The sequence below is a fragment of the Macaca thibetana genome, chromosome 2, assembly GCF_024542745.1.
Source record: "Macaca thibetana thibetana isolate TM-01 chromosome 2, ASM2454274v1, whole genome shotgun sequence".
Lineage (NCBI taxonomy): Eukaryota > Metazoa > Chordata > Mammalia > Primates > Cercopithecidae > Macaca > Macaca thibetana.
In genome coordinates this window covers 33,838,710-33,863,221 of record NC_065579.1, presented here as the reverse complement: position 1 = coordinate 33,863,221, position 24,512 = coordinate 33,838,710, and the positions used below count along the sequence as shown (strand labels likewise).

The window sequence follows — 24,512 nt, the reverse complement described above, 5'->3', positions numbered from 1 at the left end:
TAATATTTGCTTGCACTCTAGCACATAGAGAAGACTTCATTTATCAGCCAGTAACTTGTGGAAACGGAACTGCTATAGTGGTCCCAGTGTACCTACCCCTAGAATGGGCGCCAGTAACTGAAACTTGGACCAACTGATTACAGAAACTACCTTGACACTCAAAGGTAAAATATTTTTGGTTACCTATCATATCTCAGAGCCCCTGTCAGTGTTTCCCAAACTTTAACATACATGCAAATCACTTAGGGGTTTTGTTAAATACATACGGTAGGTAACCAAACTACATATGGTGACTATATTTCTATGTACCAAGTTTTTTTTTTTTTTTTTTTTCTAGTTTCCAACCAGACATTCCCATATAGGAATAATCTAAAACTCTTTACTTCCATCCTTTTAAAATAATTTTCTTTTGTTTGACTCCCAGGTCTTCAGTCTGTTGATACAAAAGTAGATTGGGGGTGGGAGAGAGCTGAAATAAACAAGTGAGACGTGTATTTTACTTAGAAGTCTACGATTTGCATTCCTTTCTTTTTCCAAAATACAGACAACTTTGAAGAGGTAAGCAAATAAATCCCTGAGGGAGTGAATACAAGCAATGAAAAAGAAGGCTGGGATCAGGTGTCTGTGAAGCAAATTACACCTGAACTCCATAAACTTACCATCTGTCCAAGTTGAACAACTTGTCCGGAACTACTGAGAAAATTTTTGAAGCACAGGTTGATTGACAATAAATCACAAATGTAATTCAGGCTTTGTCTTGTCTTAAGGTAACTAAATTTACCCTTCAAAATCTGCCAGAGTCTGCAAAGGCAGGCCTGCCCCAGGGCAATGCATGACTCCAGTTGGTTAGGAAGTTTTGTTGATCTTCTAGATAATGTTTTTATTTGATGTAATTGAGGAGCATCCTGATATATTCATCTAGAAAAGAGTAATCAGTTCAATCTATGGAATTCAATCAAAATATAACGAAATGAAAATAAATATAACGAAAACCATTGGGCTGCTTGAAGTAATAGTACTTAAGAAACAATATTATATAGCAATTGTTTATGAATAACCTACCATATCTCAGAACCTCTATCAGTGTTTCCCAAACTTTAACATATATGCAAATCACTTAGGGGTTTTGTTAAAATACTGATTCCAAGCATTTGGGGGGAAACAGTATATACAGTGGAAGCATAGTTTTTAGATCTTTCTTGAATCCACATATGAAAACAGAGCAGCTACAGAACAAAACTCAAAATCCATGAATAATATTTATTACAATTTATAATAAAGTCAGGTGATAAGATGTCCCCTTGAACCTCACAGTGCAAGTGAAGGAACACAAACCACATAGCTACATGACTGGCATAGTATCAGCATCTCTGTGAGAAGAAGCAGAGGGAAGCAACGGAGTGATCCAGGGACATGACAACAGAAGAACCTCAAACTATCCACAGTGGGCCAATCTAAGCATAGCAATTAAACCCAGCAGGGGTTCTGCCCAATCCAAAAGCAGGGTGAATGCAAGAAATCCCAAGATAAGGCTTAAAGCAGCTGGAGCAAAATAGTTCAGGGCTGTCCAAAAGAATTTATTGAACTCATAGAAATGTTCTTATTTCCACAAACAATAGCCACCAGCCACATTTGGCTTTTGAGCACTGAAAATGTGGCTAGTGTGACTGATGAGCTGAATTTTTTAAAGAATATTTAAAAAGAAAAGTGAACTCATTTCTTTTATCATATTCTAATATACTGCCACATTTTAGGGAAGACGACCCATAAAATTATAGACAAAACAAGGTTTGGGTGCATTTTCTCCTGTTCATACCAGCTCTTTCTAATTACTTTCCTCCATAACTGAGCTTTACAATGTTTCAAGGAAGATTATCAAATCTCTCTCCTCTGTAGTGGTCCCATGTCCTCCATACCGTAAGAATGTGGCTAATGGAGGAAAAAGATTAAAACCAGTGAGTGAGGAGGACAAGGAGACCACAGGGTGGCAGAAGAGAAAAACTGACCAAAAGTCGAAGCTTCTTTGCATCTTTAGCTGTTCTTGAGGTCACAGTTATAGATTCTATGCAAACCATACAGCTTGGGAAAGGATGTGGACAGTGATCGGAGTTGGGGTAGGGAGGTAGGTTGGCAATGGAAACAATGATCAAAGCATCCTTACATTACCAACGGTTATTCACTCAGCCACTCCATCAAGACCGAATATGGCAACAGCCAGCACTGCCCATGGGGCATCAACTGCTTCATACTTTGACCAAATTGCTATGTTCCAACTACTTTAATAATTTTATATCATCTCCGGAGGCTCTTTTATGATGGACAGAACATCAAAAGTAGTAGAACATGCCAGGTTAATAGAAGACCTACCTATCTTCCTCCTTTGATCTTCACCAATCTTCTCCCTCCTGTCAGTTTTCTATAGCCCAGCTGGCATCATAGTAAGACTGACTCCCCTGGTAGATTGACTGCACTCTGCAAATATTCTTTTTACCTTCCCCCATGGGGGGACTTGGCATAGGACTTGCTTCAGTCAACAGAATATGGGTGGATACGAAGTATGTCACAACTAACTGAGTGGAGGATCTAAAGGCAGACATATGCTCTCTCTCTAGCACTGTATTGTCCATGTTAGCTCAGAGCATAACCTGTGTCCTGGAACTGGGAAAACCATGGATCAGAGCAGGCTGCACCTTGGAATAGAAACTCAGTTAATCTGCAGTCCTCATGTAATGCCAAAAAAAAATATACGAAGTAACTGAGAGTTTTTTGGAGTTCTTTGTTAGAGCAGCAAAGCTGACTGATACATCATTCCTCTGCTTAACAGCCTTTAGCAGTTTCTCATACTCCAGAAGAGTACAAGCTTCTTATCATAATTACATGGGTCATTCACCATCTGACCCCTGCCCGCCCTTCAGTCAAATGTACCAACACTCCCCTCCTTGCCACACACACACTTTGTCCTACAGCTAATCAGAAGACCCTGAGCTTTCTCACGCTTCCATGTCCTTTCATACCTTTTCTCAGAGTCTTTCAGGAGTCAGAGAAGGTCCAAGTCATTTGTAACTACTTTTAAATTCCCAGTATATTTTTTAAATGAATAAATACCACAATAAAAGTTTCAAAATTGGTGGCATATCTGAAATTTTGGCATTAAACAAACACCTTTAACATATACCACCTCATTTGGAGATAACTTTAAACACACACATTTGAGGCCCTTTGTGAATGAGAAGGCCCTGGGCAAATGGTTCTTCTGGCCAGCCACTTTCCCTACACAGTTCCCTCCCTCTTCTCCCAGTGGGCACCCCTCATTTTTGGTCATTGACATTGGGTCTTTTTACATGAAATACATTTGCCAAACTCTTATCCATGTTTTCCCCATCCTGAGCAGGAATCATGCACTCTCTAAGACTGTAGCTGATGCTCTCTACCCCATCCCCAGCTGTCACTCACTCTCCACTTTATACATCAGAACATGTATTGTACTACAACAGTATACAGCAATTTGTTTATATGTTTATCATTCCTTTGAGGACAGAAACCCTCATGTCTTCACGTCTCTTCCTTTCTGCAAATACTACCCTAGGGGCAAGAAAGAGTAAGGCTAAAGGTATGAGCTGTTCTGGTACACTGCCTTTCTGAGGTAGGAGGAGAAGCCCTAATTTACGAATTTCCATGGTATAAATACCATGGTTGTTTTCAAGTTACTAATGTGACATCAGTGAACACTGACTTGAGAAGAATTGTGGATAAGTGGGTCTTATGAGCTGGTATGAGCTCCAGCATACCACTGAATCATGGGAGTGACAGAAAGATAAGGCTGGAGTCAGATGGTCCAGTGCTGGGGCTGACGTTGGGGTGGGGGTTGGGAGAAAGAAGGCAAGGTCAGGAGGAGTGAAAGAAGAGTTCTGAGGCACATGGAAAAGTTGCTGGTCTGGAAGTTCTCAGCTGTGGTCCAGGTTCTTGGGTTCTACCCACCAAACAGACCAGCAAGTAGAGTGCCAGATTGCTCTCCTGGCACAAGCTTCTTCTCTTAAGCAATTTATTGAGCCTTTTGACATAAAGAAAATGAACACTGCCAGATTGTCATATGGAGGCCTAGATTAGAGGCTACTTCTCAATTCCTGCCTGCTGCTCTCCTGATGAAATCCTGCTCCAGTCACCACTGCTGCATAAAAAACCACCCCAAACCTTAGTACCTTAAAACGACAATAATCAGTCATTCTGATCATGAATCTTTTTGGTCACAGACTGACAGGGAAGCCTTGAATCTGCTCCCCACAGCATCTGCTGGTGATGCTCAACTGAGGCTTAAGGATCCACTTCCAAGATGGCTCACGCACATGACTGGCCAATTGATGCTGGCTATCAGCTGGAAGCTCAGTGGGAGTAAAGATCAAAGGCCTTGGTTCCTCTCAATGTGGCCCTCTCCATGTTGGCTTCTCAATGTGCCACTCAGGCTTCCTCACAACAGAGTAGTTGGGTTCCAAGAACAAGAATTTCAAGAGAACCAAGCAAAATCTATGTTGTTTTTATTATCTAGATTCAGAAGTCACATAGCATCAATTTTGCCATAATCACAGCCTTACCCAAATTAAAGGTGAGGGAACACAGACCCCAACTCTCAATAAGAGTGTGTCAATATCACATTATAAAAAGAACATATGAGAAGTGATATGTTATGATGGCCATTTTTGGAAAATACAATCTGCCACATGCCCCTATGGATAATGGGACATTTTACCTTATGCTCCCATTCAAAGAGGTCTCTTTCCTCAGAAATCCAGGCCCTGCCCAGGCTCTCAAGGCTATACTCTTTCCTCGCCCCTGATGTTCCCTGCTACAAAGTGCCCAATCCTGGAATTTGAAAGATTCAACCCCAATTTGACTTCCTATAGAAAGACTAGTCTCAACTAGGGATTCCAAGAACCTAACCCACTTTTAGGAGAAGGACTTCCTGTACTGAATGCTATAAATAAATGAAGCCGGAAAAGTTTAACAGATTTCAGAACGAAGATAATGTTACATATGGGCAAACATTAACAGATGAAAACATAATTAGTATTAGGCCAATTCTCCTTTAAGCAAATTCTCCTGTCTCCAGTTAAAAAGCAACTTAAACAATGAAGAATGGTGATAAGATTTAATACTTGCCAAATAAATTTGCATGTTTGAAATAAGAACTTGTTAACACAAGTAAATTTTTCTTTTAGTAAGAGGAATGAAAGAAAATTCTGAGCTAAGCCTCCCTCTCCAATTCTCCCACAGAATTAACAAAACAAGAGTATATAAATTTGTCACATCATTTATTAATGACTTAAATCTGCTTGGTCTTCTATAACCTTCTTATACTTATATATTAATATCTTTTTCTAGATTCAGGAAGTTCTCTGTTATTATTCCTTTTAATAAACTTCTTACTCCTTATTTCTTTCTCCACTTCCTCTTTAAGGCCAGTAACTCTTAGACTTGCCTTTTGAAGCTACTTTCCAGATCTTGTAGGTGGGCTTCATTCTTTTTTTTTCTTTCTTTTTTCTCTTATCTCAGAGCTCTGTGTATTTTCCAATATCCTGTCTTCAAGCTTACTCATTCTTTCTTCTACTTGATCAATTATGCTATTAAGATACGCTGATGCATTCTCCAGTTAATTGATTTCTCAAGTCCAGAACTTCTGCTTGATTCTTTTTAATTATTTCACTCTCTTTGTTAAATTTATCTGATAGAATTCTGAATTCCTTCACTGTGTTATCTTGAATTTTGTTGAGTTTCCTCAAAACAGCTATTTTGAATTATCTGTCTGAAAGGTTGCATTTCTCTGTTTCTCCAGGATTGGTGCCTAGTGCCTTATTTAGTTTGTTAGGTAAAGTCATGTTTTCCTGGTTGGTCTTGACACTTGTGAATGTTCATCAGTGCCTGGGCATTGAAGAGTTAGGTATTCATTGTAGTATTCACCATCTGGGCTTGTTTGTACCCATCCTTCTTAGGAAGGCTTTCCAGGTATTTGAAAATACTTGGGTGTTGTGATCTAAGCTACATTTGCATTGGGGCTACCCCAAGTCCAGTAACACTGTAGTTCTTACAGACTTGTAGGGGTACCACAACTTGGTGGTCTTAGATAACATGCAGAATAATTCTTTGGATTACAAGGCAAAGACTCTTGTTCTCTTTGCTTACTTTCTCCCAAACAAATGGAGTCTCTGTATTGAGTTGCCTGGAACTGAAGGTGGGGTGACACAAGCACTCCTTTGGTCACCACTACCGGGACTGTGCTGGCTCAGACCTGAAGCCAGCATGGCACCCTGTAACCATTTCCTATTACCTATGTTCACTCAAGGCCCTGGGGCTCTACAATCAGCAGATGATGAAGCCAGCCAGGTCTGTGTCCTTCCCTTGAGGGATGTGAGTTTCCTAGGTCCTGGGCAGGTCCAGAGATGCTCTCCCAGAGCCAGGGACTAGAGTTAAAAACCTTAGAAATCTGCATGGTGTTCTATTCTACTGTGGCTGTGCTGGCACTCAAGCCACATGACACAGTCCTTCCCATTCTTCCCTCCCCTTTCTATGTGCAGAGGAGCTTCACTCCATGGCCACCACCACTACAGGCCTATAGGGAATATTCCCAGGCTACCACTGATGCTCAATTAAGGCCTAAGGACTCTTCCTTCAGCTTGTGGTGAATACCACCAGGCCTGGAACTTATCCCTCAGGGCACCGGCTCCCCTCTGGCCCAGGGAAGGTCCAGAAATGCTATCCAAGACCTAAGACATGGAGTCAGAGACTCCAAGATCTCCCTTGGTCCTCTACACAACTGTGGCTGAGCTGTTACCTGGTTTTTGGTTCTTATGAAGGTGATTCCTTTGTGTAGACAGTTGTAAAACTTGGTCTTCCTCAAAGGGTAAATGCTTGAGGGGAAGGATACCACATTTTCCATGATGTGATTATTCTGAATTGCATGCCTATATCAAAATATTTCATGTACCCCATAAATATATACATCTACTGTGTACCCACAAGAATTAAAAATTTAAATTTTTTTAAAACCTGGTGTTCCTGGGGAGGGCCATGATCAGTGGAGTCCTTATTCAGCCATCTTGTACTGTCATTCCTCTATCAATATCAATTTAACAAGGATTTATTAGCTATATTATTAACCTTTTTAAAATTCATCAGGCCAAATTAGTACTATCTGCAGAGTTTGTATCAACCATTTCATTCTAGTCATTGAAAAAAATATATTAATGCTCAAATATACTTCACCTGACTGCAATGTTTTCTTACCTAAGCTCCTATTGGATGAAAAAACTGATACCAGTGCTTATTCCCTAGGAAATCACTCCCTAGTCAATAGCTTCCTTCTGAACCCATATAAGAACTTCCCAGGCCACGGGCAATGAAAAAAAAATGAATTCTTTTGCTCCAGAGCTTTCTTCACTAAGAGGGAGCTGATGAAGCTGTTGGCTGCCAGCTACCAGATGGCCCCATTTTAGTTACAGGAAATGCTGCCAAGTTGGACTGTATTTCTCAAAAAAAATAGGCTGTTGTCCCCATCCCTTCCCTGACCACCCTGGAAATGTTCTTCTGTGAGAATACTTTCTTGGTCCTGGCAGGTCAGGCAGGTGCTGGTTCTTCTCTGTTTTCTTCTACCCATAGCTAATCCTTGTCTGATACTTTGGCCCCAAGATCACGAGAGCCTGAGTCCAATGTTGGGCATGAACTAGACTCCTTCTCTGTCCCCTACCCAACCAACTTCCACACCAAATCTCCGAGAAAAACCCTGGGAGCTTCACAGTACACTCTGGATGTTGCCACTATTCCCACCACTGTTCCTTTACTTAAATCACCCAAAGAATATGGGGGCTACAAGATCAAAGAGCCATCTGGTTGGCTTCTCACAACAAAGTACACAAGACCAACAGTGAAATATTGTTTTCTTTCTGTTTAATTGCAGTACCATTATTCAAATAATATTGCCCTTTATTTGTTTCTCCTACCAAAATAACATACTCTAACATTCATAGTTTAAATCAATTTAATGAGCTGGCCTAGGAACCCAACTCATATTTGTATTTCTCCTGTGGGTATAAGAGTATTCAACAATTGCTTATACAAATCAGCTGTGATCAAGGCATTGTCCTCAGTAAACCTAACTATCCAAACTTTGCAAATCACTTTATGCACTTTTGGAACCTAACCCACTTTTAGGAGAAGGACTTCCTGTACTGAATGCTATAAATAAATGAAGTCGGAAAAGTTTAACAGATTTCAGAATGAAGATAATGTTACATATGGGCCAACATTAACGGATGAAAACATAATTAGTATTAGGCCAATTCTCCTTTAAGCAAATTCTCCTTTAAGCATTATAAATATAATATGAACAGCTATTAGTGCTAAAATAAAACACTTGTCAATTATTCATAAGTGTTTCCAATCCTAAAAAAAAATCCACAATAAACAGATGCTACACACTGAGATTCAGAGATAGGTTCTCGACCTCATTCAATCTAATTTTTCTAAGAGTGTCTACTAAAGATTACTCATCACATGTATGTATCTGCCACTATAATTAATAGATATCTTATTCTTCCCATTTTAGGTTTGGCAATAGAAATTTCATTACCAGATAAGCCCACTTTGATTCTGATACAACCAAGGTAATTACTAAATCCATAATAAGGTGGTTATTTGGGGTCAGGATGATGATGAATCCTAAGCTTGTACTTGCTGAAAAGTTAATAATCTCTGCAAGGAGGGCTAACCTAAAGCTCAGAGAAACACATTAAAATCCTTCTGCATTTGTTATATTTTGGAGGTTTTGGTTTTTTTTTTTTCTTTAGTCAGACATTTTTGTAATCCTAAACTACAGCAATACTGTCTGATATCCCATAATTCTCCATTATAGTAATAGTAATAGTAGGAGCAGTTTTTTTAAAAAGAAATAGCACTGACATAACTGACACAAATACTCTATGCTTTCCTTTCCTCTCCGTGGGTTCTGCTGCTTTCGCCTTCTAGGAGACATTCATCTGATCTGGAAAGCAGATACAGATGCCTGTCAAAAGGAGCCAGGTTCGTTACATATAATTCCAAAAACTTAAATGATAGGCTTTGTAAATTAATTTACTCTTAATTCAGATGACATAACATAATATCTTCCTGAGATACCATATAACCTTAAACTATAAAGATATATATTTGAGTCTATTTAAAAATGTCTATAATATTAATTTTAAAAATTAAATGTAAAGAGATATATAGGTACATAATTGAAATTCAATCTGAAGCAAAGCCCGAAATTGATTTCTCAAACTAGAGAAAGGGACTCCAAAAGCAGCAAGATTTCTCCTGATAGGTAGGAATCCTATCACTTTTGCTTTATACCTAAGGGATGTTACCTAGTTCTGGGCAAAGAGCAGATGTTCAATAAAGCAAAATTTAAAGGAACTCATTAGTTATTCCTCTAAAAATACCTTTGTGATGTTTGGTTCTGTTTGGTTTGGGTTTTCCTTTTCTTTTGGATGTGGTAGTTAAGCGGGTTAGAAGGAAAGAAGAGAGAAGATGATAGGTGAATTGGAAAAGACCTCCAGGGCAGAAGTAAGCCAATGATTAAAAAAAAAAAACAAAACCTGTCAATAATTTAGAAATGAACAATTGCAAGACTGAATTGAAAGGACAGGATTTGTGGGGAACTGACATACCCAGACCTAATCTTGACAATGTTCTCTCCCATTTGGTAGGCACGAGAACAAGGAACAGATAACGACCCTTGTGAAAATCCTAAGCAATATCCCCTGCTGTGGTTCACTTCCCTAACCAGAGAAAACATAATTTTCTACTTTGTCTTCTTTAGAAGAGTGAAGTGAGCACATCTTTTGCACTGCTTATCTTTGAAAGCTCAGAACTATTTATGTTGATTTGTATACAATAATTATTTACTTAATTAACTAGCCCTCAGCTAGATTGTTCTTTCAGTCCTTAACAAGCAGAAAAGTATATATTAAGATTCCTCTTCAGAGGAAAAGAAATAGGACCTATTGTTTACACTAGAACATATTGAACACAGTTTTCCACATGGCTTCTGCAATGAGATTTCACCTAGTTCCACAACAAGGAAGGAGAAATTACTTTGATATAAGAGCTCAGAGAAACTCAGACATCGCAGATGTATCTATCACTGAAAATTCAGAAATTTTAAAATTTAGTTTATCCTAGTCCAGGTGCGGTGGCTCACACCTGTAATCCCAGCACTTTGGGAGGCTGAGGCGGGCAGATCACGACGTCAGGAGATCGAGACCATCCTGGCTAACACAGTGAAACCCCATTTCTACTAAAAATACAAAAAAATTAGCCAGCCATGGTGGCAGGAGCCTGTAGTCCCAGCTACTCGGGAGGCTGAGGCAGGAGAATTGCTTCAACCCAAAAGGCAACCCAAAAAAAAAAAAAAAAAAATTAGTTTGTCCTTAAAGCCAGTATCTTTAGTAAAATTCTTAAAAGTAACAAAAAGAAAAAATATATAGAAAATCTGTACATTCCCCACAGAGATCAAAGTTAACCTTAAAATAGAATAAGCACAGTACTTAGGGTTACAAATACTTTATTTAATAGGTTAACAGAAATGTATTAAAATTTAATGCTTATGGTACATTAAGAACTTTCCCTTGTGATTCAGGAACTAAAAATCCAAAACCAATCAATTAATCAATGAATAAAGAGAATTTTTGAAACTAGTTTAATGAAATATATCAAGCTCTAAATGCAAAAGACCTTCTTTTACTCTGGTCACAGAAATATTCACGTCAAAGGGATAAAGTGAATGTATGCAGCAAGCAAAGGAGCTGAGAGACAAAATGTACCATTCTTTTAGGACAGCAGATGAAGAGTCTAGCCCACTAGCCCACTCACCAGATGTCCGACTTTGTGTCATAGCCTTGGTGTTTCAAAGCCTCAGGACTCATATAATGGGGAGTTCCAGTTAACGTTGTGGCCAGGTCACAGGATCCCATTAGGAGTCGAGAAACTCCAAAATCTCCTTGAAAAAATAATTAATTTTTATGAATACTTTAAGCCAACAGAAAATTAGCTCTGGAAATTAACAACTGAATGAGTGCCTAATTTGACCATTTTATTATGCAATGGTTCATAGCATTTTAACAGGAAAGAGAAGTAATATATCTTAAATTACACAACGCTGGTAAATAGCTTTAAAAACGTAAGTTTTATAGGAGAAGGAAGACTTTAAGCCAGGAAAGTGAAATATGTAAACTAAAATTCTTTACTTCTGGAATTATGGGAAACTAGACAATTTGATATAAAAAGCTATTTCAAGTCTGAATAATGGCAAACAGAATGATTTTGGAAAAGCTAAATAAGATGATATACAAGTCACCTGAGGGGGGAAGAATTTGTTCTTAAATTTACAATAAAGGAGAGTTTTAAAGAAAAGATCTGAGACTATTTAAGAACATGACTATAAAAATTTGAATCTATCAGCTTTTTTATACTTGCCTAACTAGTTGCACGCTTTTATTCCTTCCTTCCCCAAGAACACCCTATATGATGATTAGATGATCCAGTAGCTGGTATGAGGAGAGGTACAGTTCTGAAGAACTAAAGGTTAACAAAGCCATTATATCAACATTTTAATTATCTATAACCGCTTATTGCTTGTGATGAAATAATATAAATGAGAAACCTGTAGTCACTCATCAAACCAGTAAAATGACTCTAATAACTTGTAAAGTGCCTGGCATGACACAGGGAACTCAGAGTATATTTGAAAATCTATCAAATATGTGGTAAATGTGTATACCTCAATTTATATCAATACTCAGAAACAAAATAATTAGGTTTTGTTGGGCCCATCAGGTAAGAAACCTGGGAAATTTAGTGTTCATTTCAGCAGCACACATACTTAAACATTTGAGAAATTTAAATAAACCAATTATTACTCTAACACTTCCATGTACCATTTACTTAAATTTGATATGATAATATCTAGAATATACTGTTCTGTGTTTTTGGAATTCATACTTTTTAAAATCTTACCAATTTTAAGTAGATTATTTTTCAGAAATATATTCTTTGACTTTAAGTCTCGATGAAGTATCCTCCTACAAAAGACAAAAAAGATACACAACTTCATGCAGAATATAAAATTTTTAAATCCCCATGTAAATAATATATATTGTTGCATGTGATTTATACATAAATATATACTCCCATAGATATATCTTTCAATGTTTAAAAGCTACAAAGTCACAACACTTTCCAGTTTCCCTGTTTGAGGAAACAAAAGTTTTAAAATAAAGATTTTAAAGGGTGGGGAACATGTGGTTTGGAGAAAGGTGATATGCTTTCAACTATTTCAGTAGGCTATATTTTATTATGTTTTTGTAGCATAACCTACATAGTACTATATCCAGTAACCATATCCTCAATTGATAGACCAGTTTGTAATCTATTATTACCCAAATGTCCAAGTTTTGTATACTTGTGAAATAATAATGTTGTTGATGACATTTAAGAATAGGTAACATTTATTAAATATGACTACAAGCCAGTACTGTAAATTATGTCAGTTAAGACCTTTATTTTATGGCATTATGAAGAACTAGAAAACTTGAAAATCTTTACATAAAAAACTAAAATGCTGAATAAAGTATACAAATATCTTCATATATGCACAGTTGAGCTCACATAAAAATGAGAAAAATTGCCTGAGAATTATTCAAAAAGAAAATGAAAGTCATTCTAGGCCATAAAACATTAACAAATTTGAAAGAAGAGAAATCATACCATTTCTGCTCTCACATCAAAATGGAATCAAACTAGAAATTAATAACAGAAAGAAAACTGGAAAATCACAAAATATGTAAATATAAAACCACACACTTCTAAACAATGAAGAAGAAATCTCAAGAGAAATTTTAAAATATTTTGAACTAAATGAAAACGAAAACACACTTTATCAAAATTTGTGCGATATAGCAAAAGCAGTGCTTAGAGGGAAATGTATAGCATTTAATGTATATACTAGAAAAAAAAGGAAGATCTAAAATCAGTTATCTAAGCTTCCACCATAGAAAACTAGAAAAGAAAAGCAAATTAAATCCAAAGTAAGGAGAAATACTACAACAGAAATAATAAAATTGAAAACATGAAACCAATAAAGAATATCAATAAAAATAAAAGCTGGTTCTTTGAAAAGATCAATACATCAACTAGCCTCTAGCCAGCCTCACTAAAACAAAAAGATAGAAGACAAAAACTATTAAAATCAAAAATGAAAGAGAGGGTGTCACTACAGATTCCCGTGGACATTAAAAGAATAAAAAAGCAACACTATTAACAATCTATAACCACAAATTTGATAACATAGATTATAGAACCAATTCCTTCAAAGACACAAGCTGCCAAAAATCACACGAGAAGCAGGCAATTGAATAGGCCCATCTTCATTAAATAAATTAAATCAATAATTAATAAGTTTCCAAATAAAAAACACCAGGCCCAGATGGGTTCACTGGCAAATTCTACCAAATATTTAAGGAAGAAATTACACCAAATATCTATAATCTCTTTCAGAAAATAAAAGCAGAGGAAATACTCCCTAACTCATTTTAAGATGTCAGCATCATCCCAATATTAAAACCAAACAAAGACATTACAAGAAAAGAAAACTAAAAACCAGTATCTCTGATGAATGTAGATGCAAAAATCCTCAATGAAATATTAGCAAATCAAATCCAACATTGTAGGCCAGGTGTGGTAGCTCATTCCTGTGGTCCAAGCACTTTGGGAGGCCGAGGTGGGCGGATCACCCAAGGTCAGGAGTTTGAAACCAGCCTGGCCAACATGGTGAAACTCCATCTCTACTAAAAATACAAAAGTTAGCTGGGTGTGGTGGCAGGTGTCTGTAATCCCAGCTACTTATGAGGCTGAGGTAGGAGAATCGCTTGAACCTGGGAGACAGAGGCAGCAGTGAGCTGAGATCACCCCACTGCACTCCAGCCTGGATGACAGAGCGAGATGCCGTCTAAAAAATACACATATTATACACCACAACCAAGTGGGATTTATACTAGGTATGCAAAGCTGCTTTAACATTTGAAAGTCAATTAATGTAATCCATCACATCAACAGAATAAAGAAGAAAAATCACATGAAAATATCAATAGATGCAGAAAAAGCAATTGACAAAATCCAATACCCATTCATGACAATAACTCTGATAAACTGGCAATAGGGAATATTTACAAGAAACCTACAGCTAACATCACACTGTACAATGAGAACCCTGAAGTTTTTCTCCTGATATCAGGAACAAGGGAAAAATGTCCCCTCTAATCATTTATTTTCAACATTATACTGAAAGTCCTAGCTAATTAAGTAAAACAAGAAAAAGAAGTACAAAAGGTATAGAGATGGGAAAAGAAAAAACAGACTCTCTCTGTTCACAGATGATACGATCATCTAAGTAGAAAATCCAAAAGAATCAATTAAGAAAACCTCCTGGAATTAAGAAGTAATTATAGCAATGTTTCAGAATACAAGATTGATATACAAAAATCAATTGCTTTCATATATACCAGCAATGAACACGTAGAATTTGACATTAAAATTAAAATATACTTACATTAGTACCCCAAAAATGAAACACTTAGGTATAAATCTAATAAAATAGGTACAAGATCTATATGAGGAAAACTACACAACTGTAATGAAAAAAAAATCAAAGAGGAACTAAATAAATGGAAAAATAATCCATGTTCATGGATGGGTAGACTCAATATTGTCAAGATATGGATTCTTTCCAAATTGATCAATAGATGCAATGTAACCCCAATCAAAATCCCAGGAAGTTATTTTGTAGACATTGATAAACAGATTCTAAAATTTGTATGGAAAGGCAAAAGACCTATATTAGGTCATTTGAAGGAGAACAACAATGTTGGGGGACTGATACTACCTGATGTGAAGACTTTCTATAAAGTACAGTAATTAAGACAGTATAGTATTGGGGAGGAAAAAAAAAAAGATCAATAAAACAGAATAGGGAGCCCAGAAATAAAACTGCATGAATACAGTCAACTGATCTTTGACAGAGAAGCAAAGGCAATGCAATGGAACACAGTTGAAACAACTGGGCATTCATATACAATAGATGAATCTAGACATAGACCTTACAGCCTGTGCAAAAATTAACTCAAAAATGAATCGCAGGCCTAAAAAATGTAAAACGTAAAACTATAAAACTGCTAGGAAATAATATGTGATAAAATCTAGATGATTTTAAGTTTGGTGATAACTTTTAAAATAGAACACCAAAGGCACAATCCTGAAGTAATTGATAAGCTAGACATTATTAAAATAAAAAAATTCCTGCTCTGCAAGAAAACACTGTCAAGAGAATAAAAAGATAAGCCATAGACTGGGAGAAAAGATTTGCAAAAGACATATCTGATAAAAAGACTGTTGGCCGGGCGCAGTGGCTCATGCCATGTAATCCAAACACTTTGGGAGGTTGAGGCGGGCAGATCACAAGGTCAGGAAATCGAGACCATCCTGGCTAACGTGGTGAAACCCTGTCTCTACTAAAAATACAAAAATAAAATTAGCCAGGCATGGTGGCGGGCGCCTGTAGTCCCAGCTACTTGGGAGGCTGAGGCGGGAGAATGGCATGAACCCAGGAGGTGGAGCTTGCAGTGAGCCAAGATCGCAACACTGCACTCCAGCCTGGGTGACAGAGACAGACTCAGTCTCAAAAAAAAAAAAAAAGATTGTTATCCAAAATATACAAAGAACTATTAAAACTCAACAATAAGAAAGCAATCTGGTTTTAAATGGGCCAAAGACCTTAACAGACACCTCACAAAAGATGATATACAAATGGCAAATAAACCTGAAAAGATGTTCCACATCATATGTCATCAGAGAAATGCAAATTAAAACAACAATGAAGTACCACTACACACCTATTAGAATGGCCCAAATCCAGACACTGACAACACCAAATGCTCACAAGGATGTGTAATAACAGAAACTCTCACTCACTGCTAGTGGGAATACAAAGTGGTTCAGCCACTTTGGAAGACAGTTTGGCAGTTTCTTACAAAATGATACAAATGCTTACCACATAATCCAGCAATCATGTTCCTCGGTATTTATTCAAATGAATTAAAAACTATGTCCACACAAAAACCTGCACAATGGTGTTTATAGCAGCTTTATTCATAATTGCCAAAACTTGAAAGCAACAAACACGTCCTCCAGTAGGTGAATGGTTAAATAAACTGTGGTACATTCACACAATAGAATATTATTTAGTGCTAAGAAGATATGAGCTATTAAGGCATGAAAAGACATAGAGGAAACTTAAATGCATACTACTAAGTAAAAGAAGTCAGTCTGAGAGATCTATATATGTTTCCAGCTATATGACAGTCTAGAAAATGTTAAACTATGAAGACAACAAAAAGATAAGTGGTTGCCAAGGTTTAAGAGGGAGGGAAGAATGAGTAAGGAGAGCACAGATAATTTTTAGGGTCATGCAACAACTTTATGGTACTAAAATGATGGTTACATGTCACACATGTGCCCAAACTCAAAGAATGTACAGCACTAAGAATGAAGCCTAATGTAAACTATAGACTTTGACGATAATGATCTGTCAATGTAAGTTCATCTGTTATAACAAATGTATGGCTGGTAGCAATGCTGATAACAGGGGAGGCAATGCATGTGTGGGAGCAGGGGGTATAAGGGAAATCTCTGTACCTTCCACTCAATTTTGCTGTGAACCTAAAACTGCTTTAAAAAATAAAGTTTATTTTAAATTTTTAATCAGAGCTTTGAGTAGATTCAATAAACTTTGATTTCAGGGTCCACAAAGGAAGAGGTATCTTAGTAAAAAACTAAAGCTTTCAGCTGAAAGCTCTGAAAAACTTCTTCATAGAAATAAAGGTAAACTAAAAATAGACCAAACCTCCGAAAGCCTACAGCCTACAGTTAAACTATTTCAGTTCCTGATTAGATCAAGGTGATCTGCCCTAAATATAACTGTCCGTCAGAGAAAAAAAATAAATAAACCCTTTCCAGAGAAAGATAATATCATCAAACATCTCTCAATATTTCACATATATTGTTCAGCATTCACTCCAAAACTACCAGGCATGCCAAAAGATAAGACCAAATGATTAAAAACCAAAGGAAAGAAAGAAACAAATACACAAGTGATCCACCTATTGAAATGATTGGGCAAGGACTTGAAAATAACTGTGATTATATGCTCAAGAAAATAATTGATACAATGGAGAATTTCAATAGAGAGCCAGATTTTCTAGGAATTAAATGAAGATTCTAAAACTGAAACAAAATTTTACTAAACTTAAGAATTCAGTGCATATGTTTGAAATCAAATTAGACACGGCAGAAAAGAAGACTTAGAAACTGGCATAATGGTTAGTGAAAAATATTTCAACTGAGGTGCAAAAAGAAAAAAAGATTAAAAACAGAAAAGGCTGGGCACAGTGGCTCACGCCTGTAATCCAAGCTCTTTGGGAGGCTGAGGTAGGTGGATCACCTGAGGTCAGGAGTTCAAGACCACCCTGGCCAACATGGCGAAGCCCCATCTCTGCTAAAAGTACAAAAATTCGCCAGGCATGGTGGCAGGCACTTGTAATCCCAGCTACTCAGGAGGCTGAGGCAGGATAATTGCTTGAACATGGGAGGCGGAGGTTGCAGTGAGCCAAGATGGTGCCACTGCACTCCAGCCTGGACAATAAGAGTGAGACTCTGTCTCAAAAAAAAAAAAAAAAAGAAAAAAGAAAAAAGAAAAAGAAAAAGAAAACATAGAAAAGAGTATAAGAGACATCTGAAATATGGGCTTAAAGTTCTAATATATATATATATAAATGGATTCCTAAAAGGAGTGCATAGCAACAAAGAACAGAATGTGAGTGATGGTCCAACATACATCTATAAGCACTGTGAAAGGAAAACAGGGGAGAAGCAAAATTCAAAGAGAGAATGACTAGGTATTTTCAGAATTTAGAAGGACATGAATTCACAAGTTCAGAAGCAAAACAAATCCCAAGCAGAATTAAAAAAAAAAAACCACAAGTAGACATAACCCTGTAATATTGGAAAACACCAAAGACAAAGAGATGTTAAAAATCAAGTGAAAGAAAAGATATTACCTTAATAAGAACATCTGTTAGATGGAAAGTGACTTCTCAACATCAATAACAGAATCCAGAAGACAGTGAGATAATATTTTCAAAATGTCAGATAAGATATCTGTCCATCTGGACTTTCATTTTTAATAATAGCTAAATAATAATACATATTTAGCTGAAATAGTAGTTAAACTATTATAAAAGAATGAGGAAAAAATAAAAACATTTTCAAAGAAACAAGCAAAGAAACTGAGTGTTTACCATTCACATAACTTAAGGATTTCTTTTAGGGAGAAAAAAACATGACCACAGAAGGAAGACATGGGGTGGAAGCAGTGGTGAACCAAGAGATTGATAAAAGTGGGGAAATCTAAACTAGTTTTGGCTTATAAGCCAATAATAATGGTAGCACTAATTAATAATTTGTGGGGTATATAAAGAAAGTAGAACTGAAATCCTGAATAAAAATAATAGAAAAGAAAGACACAATTGGAGTCAAAGTCTTTAAGGAGAAATTGACTGCAGTGTATCTGCCCCCCTGCTTAAACAGGAGAACCCAGTCTGGGAGCAGTATTCTTGAGCCTTAGGTCAGAAATGGGGTTGTGGCTTTATAAAATGAAAAGCTGTCCTTCAAACACCAACTTAAGTCCTTCAATGGCTCTGCACTGCTTCTGGAATAGAGTCTACAGTCTTATACGTGGCCTGCTAGAGATTTCAATATCTGGCTCTACTAGTGCTTCTGGCAGCCTTAGCAAATGCTTGAGCCACATTTCTATTAATATCATCTCTTCCTCTTCACAGTTCTTCACTCACAGTAGATGCTCAATAAATGCATGTTGGTTTTTAAAACACCATCGTTGGTACAAAGATGAATACTATCTAGTGGGACTCATTCATTAATCAAAAAATAATTATTGAGTGCCAACTAGATGTTATGTGCTATACTATATAATGTGACAGATATAAAGATTCATAAGACAGGGCTAAGTATCTCATAATGCTTACACTCAGGTTAGAGAGTTTTTTAAGTACACCAGCAACTATAACAGATGGCAGAAGGGAAACCTAACCATTGTCACTTTACTAAAGAATTATTTATAATTGTAAATAATTACCAATAAAGACATTCATCTGGTCGTAAGGAAACATCTCTCTCAGTAAATGATCACTCTCAGGTACATGCCCACCAAATTAATATTACTACCATAAATTAAAACCAGAAATATCAACTATAAAAATAATTTTACTACTAGAATTAATGATAATACAAGTGTAACGAAGTTACCTTTGTAAAGTGTTCAGGCCTCAACCATCCAGCTTTATTCAATTATTGAATAAAGCTGCAAATTCTGACTAAGAACATTTTAAAGAAAAGTCACTCATAAAGATCATATAGTTTACTTTATAGGACACAAATGGGCAGAAACTCAACCGGCCCTATAAAACCAGCATATAAAGTGAAGAACTGGATATGATAATGAGAATTCCCCTAATTCAAATAATCTTTAGCCTCTTTAACCCTTCAGTGGATTAGAGAGGAATAAGTATGTTTCTAAGAATAGAGAGAAAAGAGAAGAGCAAAACTAGACAATGCAACACTAGGCCACTTCATCTTGAGGTCCATAACTCCAGATGTTATCATCCTAAGCACTATACTACTATCTTTTTACTATTATGCCCAATCTGGAGATGAGGAAATCAAGGCATAGAAAGGCCAAATAACTTGCCCAATGTTGTACAGCCTATTGGTTCAAACTTAGGTCTGTTTGACTCTATAAACCACTATTCTCACGTAGGTCTGTTTATCTGTAAAAACTTTGCTATTTAATAACTATTTTCTACTGCTTTCTTACATTCCCACAATACCTAGACCTGTGCTGTACATGAATATGTTGCTGACTTCTTACTGATTTAAAAAGAGAACAACAGTATTTACTAACTGTGTTAAATGAAATCTGGCTTTCTCTATGCCCACTCTTGGGGTTCTGTTGGTATGGTAGGAACTGTTAAATGCCTACCCATAAGCATTCTCCTCCTCTTCTCCCTTAACACCAGAACCCCATGAGCCTCTGGGGAGGCTCAGCCCTCCTCAGACCTGTTAGGTAAAGGAAGTGGGGGGAGTAGGGGGTGAATGTGGCAGGGGGATACGATTGCTGAGTTAGATACAAAACTGGTTAATGCCTAACAAGGCCATAAACAATCATCACCAGGGATATCTGTTCCACTAGACAGAAATTATTTGCATCTCTGCTGGACAAATATATTCAAGTGTGCCTCTGCCTCCACAGAGTTACAAAGTAGCCCGGATAATAGAAAGTTAAGGCCAGCACTGCAATGAAAAAAATATCCACTAATATATTTTGTCTCTTCCATGTTTTATGAAAAATTTTTTAACACCAATGAGACATAAGGGAAGTCTGCTGGAATCTTATAGGAAATATTTCCCTACTCTTGTAAAAGACAAAAAAGTGGGGGAGTGACATGCCATATGTCCCTTTTACCTTTTCTGGAGTTTGGTTACTGTTGTATGAAGGCGGGATATGTGGTCGTGTTACAGCCATCCTGGCAACCACAAGACAAGCCTGACTACAAAAGCCAACCACACTGAGAATGGTGGAATAAAGAGAAAGAACTAGAACCCCAGATAATACTGCCAAGCCACCCAAGTTAACCAGCTCTAGAACAACTCACTTTGGAGACTTCTTGTTAGGCAAGGTAATAAATTTTCTCTACTATTTAATCTGCTGCTGTTATTTGCAATTAAGACCATCTTAAGTTGATCACTTAGTTTCTACAGCTATTGATTCTAGGAAGTCAAAGAGATCACGGGTTTAGGATTTGGAATAGTGAGCTAAGGAGCCCACCAGATGACTTGGTGCTATAACTTTGGAATAAGTAAAACATTCCAAAGAAACTCACCTGATGACACCTAGACTAGACAAGCAGAAGATGAATTACAAGTAATAATACACTGATAGGCCTCTATAAATATATAAATTAGTAACTCATCAGTAGATACTTTAAGAATAAGGCATACGATACGTTAGAAAGCAGTTATGAGAAGTAATTAGCTGGCACTGTGGTAATGGAACAATAGATTCTATGCAACAAACCAGGTATCAAGCTATTTGCTAAATATCTATTGAAAAATCATAATTGGCCAGGCATGGTGGCTCATGCCTGTAATCTCAGCACTTTGGGAGGCCGAGGTGGGCAGATCACAAGGTCAGGAGTTCAAGACCAGCCTGGCCAGCACGGTGAAACCCCATCTCTACTAAAAATACAAAAATTAGTCGGGCATGGTGGCACATGCCTGTAATCCCAGCCACTTGGGAGGCTGAGGTAGGAGAATTGCTTGAACCTAGGAAGTGGAGGTTGCAGTGAGCCGAGATCGTGCCACTGCACTCCAGCCTGAGCGACACAGCGAGGCTCTGTCTCAGGAGGAAAAAAAAAAAAAACATAATGTATTGGCTTTGTGGTTACAGTAAGCCAAAATGGGCCAGCATATTTTTGTCCCATGCTTGGCTAATATCCTTTCCTTTGAAGTATATGAAAATGAAATCTAAGAAATAATTTGGTAACAGGCAATACAGACAGTTTATATGAAATCTTTCTTCTAAAAAGCTCAACACAGTTCTCCATCTATTATCTCATGTGCACCATACCATATCTGTTCCAGTGGTGGCTCCTTCTCATTTCTATGTTTCATGGTACCCAAGTGATGTGGTTAAGATTTGCTGACAGTTTGTGGTTAAAATTCATGCTAAAAATCCCATCTCCATCTCCCCATCAGGTCATTCTTCCCCAGCATCCAGGGCCCATGTTAGGATAAAGAACAGTCTGTGGAGGTGCAGAGAGCAGGCATTTCTCAGGCCTCCAGCCCAAGGTAGAACTGTGGAGAAAGTATGGACAATTCTCTTCACCTCCCCTCAAGCCCTTATATGAATAGTTTCTGAAACCCTCCCTGGAGGTCTGTCCTTCATCTGGCAGGTTCTCAGGGTGGATCACAAACTCTTCTTGCCAAAGGTGCTGGCACAGCCAATGGATCCTTTGTGACGTACAACCTAGGCAAATCCCGTTACTGGTCTCTGCCATTTGGCCCCTGTCCTGGGTGCTGAGGCACCTGCCTTTCTTCATCTGTGTCATGTCCCCTCACTAACACAATGAGTCCTCTATGTTACAAGTCAGAAGCAGGGTCAGGTCTTCCTCAAACTATTGGCCACTGCCAGCACATCAGGAGTGTGCCCACACCTGACTCAGGGGTGAGTTTGCCTTGAAAAAGTGACTATAGGATATCCTCAAGAGGTGAGGACCAGGAGAAAGCAGGAATCTCCAGTAACACCAAACACAACTTCTCTCTGCTTTTCCATCTTCAAATCTGGGGTAGGCCACCTCCTTCCACAGTCATATTTACTGACTCAGATTTCCAAGTATGTCTCTTCCCTGGAAGCTTCACTACACTAAAAATGAGTTCTTAACACTGCCTTTCAGGGAACATTTTAGCCACTCTACCACAATACCTCACTGAGCTGGCTGGGAAATGCATGGGCAGTGAGGTGATGAGGAAACCATCTTGGAGTAAGTGTCCCAGCCCTGTTCTCTCTTCCACTGGGAAAGCACCAAAATCGCAAAGCCTCAAGACCACCAGCAGGTGGGCTGTCTGCAGAGAGGCTGCTCGGTCCTTTATCCTAAGAAATTGACATTAACTGAACTCCCGGCCCAGAACAGGAATGGGTTTCAGTGCAACATTCTCAAGATAGCTTTCAGTGAACTGTGAATACTCTCAGCTTTTAACATCATTATTTATGTTTATGCCATATGTTATAGATTTAGAATAGCATATAAATAAACCAAATTAAAATAAGTACAGGAAAGCTCCAAAGGAGTGAACAGATCCTTCATTTTTTCTGTAACTTCATTCTTCTTAGTGTTTCCAGGGTCGTCTTCATCTCCTCTGCAGCTGCGCTGTATTAGTCTGGGTTCTCCAGAGAAATGCATGATAAATGATTTATTATAAAGAATTGGCTCACAAATTAGGGAGGCTGAGAAGACCCACAATCTGCTGTCTACAAGCTGGAGACCCAGGAAAGCCAATGGTATAATTCAGTCCCAGTCCAAAGGACTGAGAACCAGGGGAGCCAATGGTGTAAATCCCAGTCCGAGGGTAGAAGATGAGATGTCTAGCTCAAGTAGTGAGGCAGAAGGGGGCAAATTCCTCCTTCCTCTGTCTTTTGTTCTATTTAAGTAATCAAGGGATTAGATGATGCCTGAGGAGGGCAATCTACTTCACTGAGTCCACAGATTCAAATGCTAATCTCACCCTGGAGACACACCTAGAAACAATGTTGAATTCTGGGCATCTACTGCCCAGTCAAGTTGACACATAAAATCAACCATCATATATATAAACTAAAAGTTTTTCAAGGCATTTGCAACAAACCTAACCTCTTCACATGTATTGTGTCCAAGGTAATCTTCTTAACTCATATGTAAGTCAATTTATGTAATTTTCAAAATATACTTTAATATATACTGTAGATCATACAAGGAGAAAACTAGAATAATGCTTTGTAGACAAGCCTACATTTATCAGCTGTAATTTGAAAGATTTTAGTTTAAAACTGAGTGAAACATTGTAGTAGACTCATTCTTGTTCCCAAGTATTCACACTTCTTATTCCTTGCAGTGAGGGCTCCCTTTGGGAGGAAGAGGCATCCCTACACCTCTGACATTAGGAGTGGTCATGTGACTTCTCTGGTCAATGACATGTGAACAGACTGGATGATTGTCATGTCTGAGCAAGGGGTTTCTGCGCTCTTGCTTTTCCTTCCACCAGGAGTAAAGCCCATCCCAGATAGGGGTTGCTCCTTCAGTTTGGGTACTGGAATGAAGACATGTAGAGCAGACTTGCAGATGACCCCTATCTGTCAATATGCAACATGAGCAGGAAATGATTGCTGCTGTAAGCCACTGACATTGGAGTTTTGTTAATACAGCATGACTCCCTTCAGCAAGAACATGTTTTAGTGCTACATTCCCAAAGTAGCTATCAGTGAGCTGTGAATAGTCTTGGCTTTTTAACATCATTATTTATAAATGTTTATGCCATATGCTAAAAAAATCATTCTTTTGGATTTAAAATGTTTTAAAATCAGATAATTAAGATAAATAAGTTTATTTTCTGAAGGAAATATGTTTTATCCTAAATTAAATATTGAAAACCAACAGAAGTGAAACACAGATTACACATTTACAATCAGGAATAATATATATATATGTAACTGCTCCATTTAAAAACCATTCTAAAGTTGGATCAAGAGGAAGACACCTTCCTTCCCC

General features: G+C 37.6%; 1 protein-coding gene across 14 annotated transcripts in view; it reads right to left on the bottom strand.

The window, feature by feature from the left end:
- NEK11 (NIMA related kinase 11) overlaps positions 1–24,512 on the bottom strand; it is a 310,384-nt gene that overhangs the window by 206,415 nt on the left and 79,457 nt on the right. For all 14 annotated transcript variants that reach the window (XR_007722953.1, XM_050777796.1, XM_050777800.1 and 11 more), the window contains 2 exons: positions 12,043–12,107; positions 10,900–11,026 (listed from right to left, as the gene is read on the bottom strand). Coding sequence is in view for 13 of the 14 variants with exons in the window: in XM_050777796.1 (XP_050633753.1) it covers positions 10,900–11,026; positions 12,043–12,107 (192 nt within the window). In the remaining variant the exon portion in view is untranslated. The remainder of the gene's footprint in view (positions 1–10,899; positions 11,027–12,042; positions 12,108–24,512) is intronic.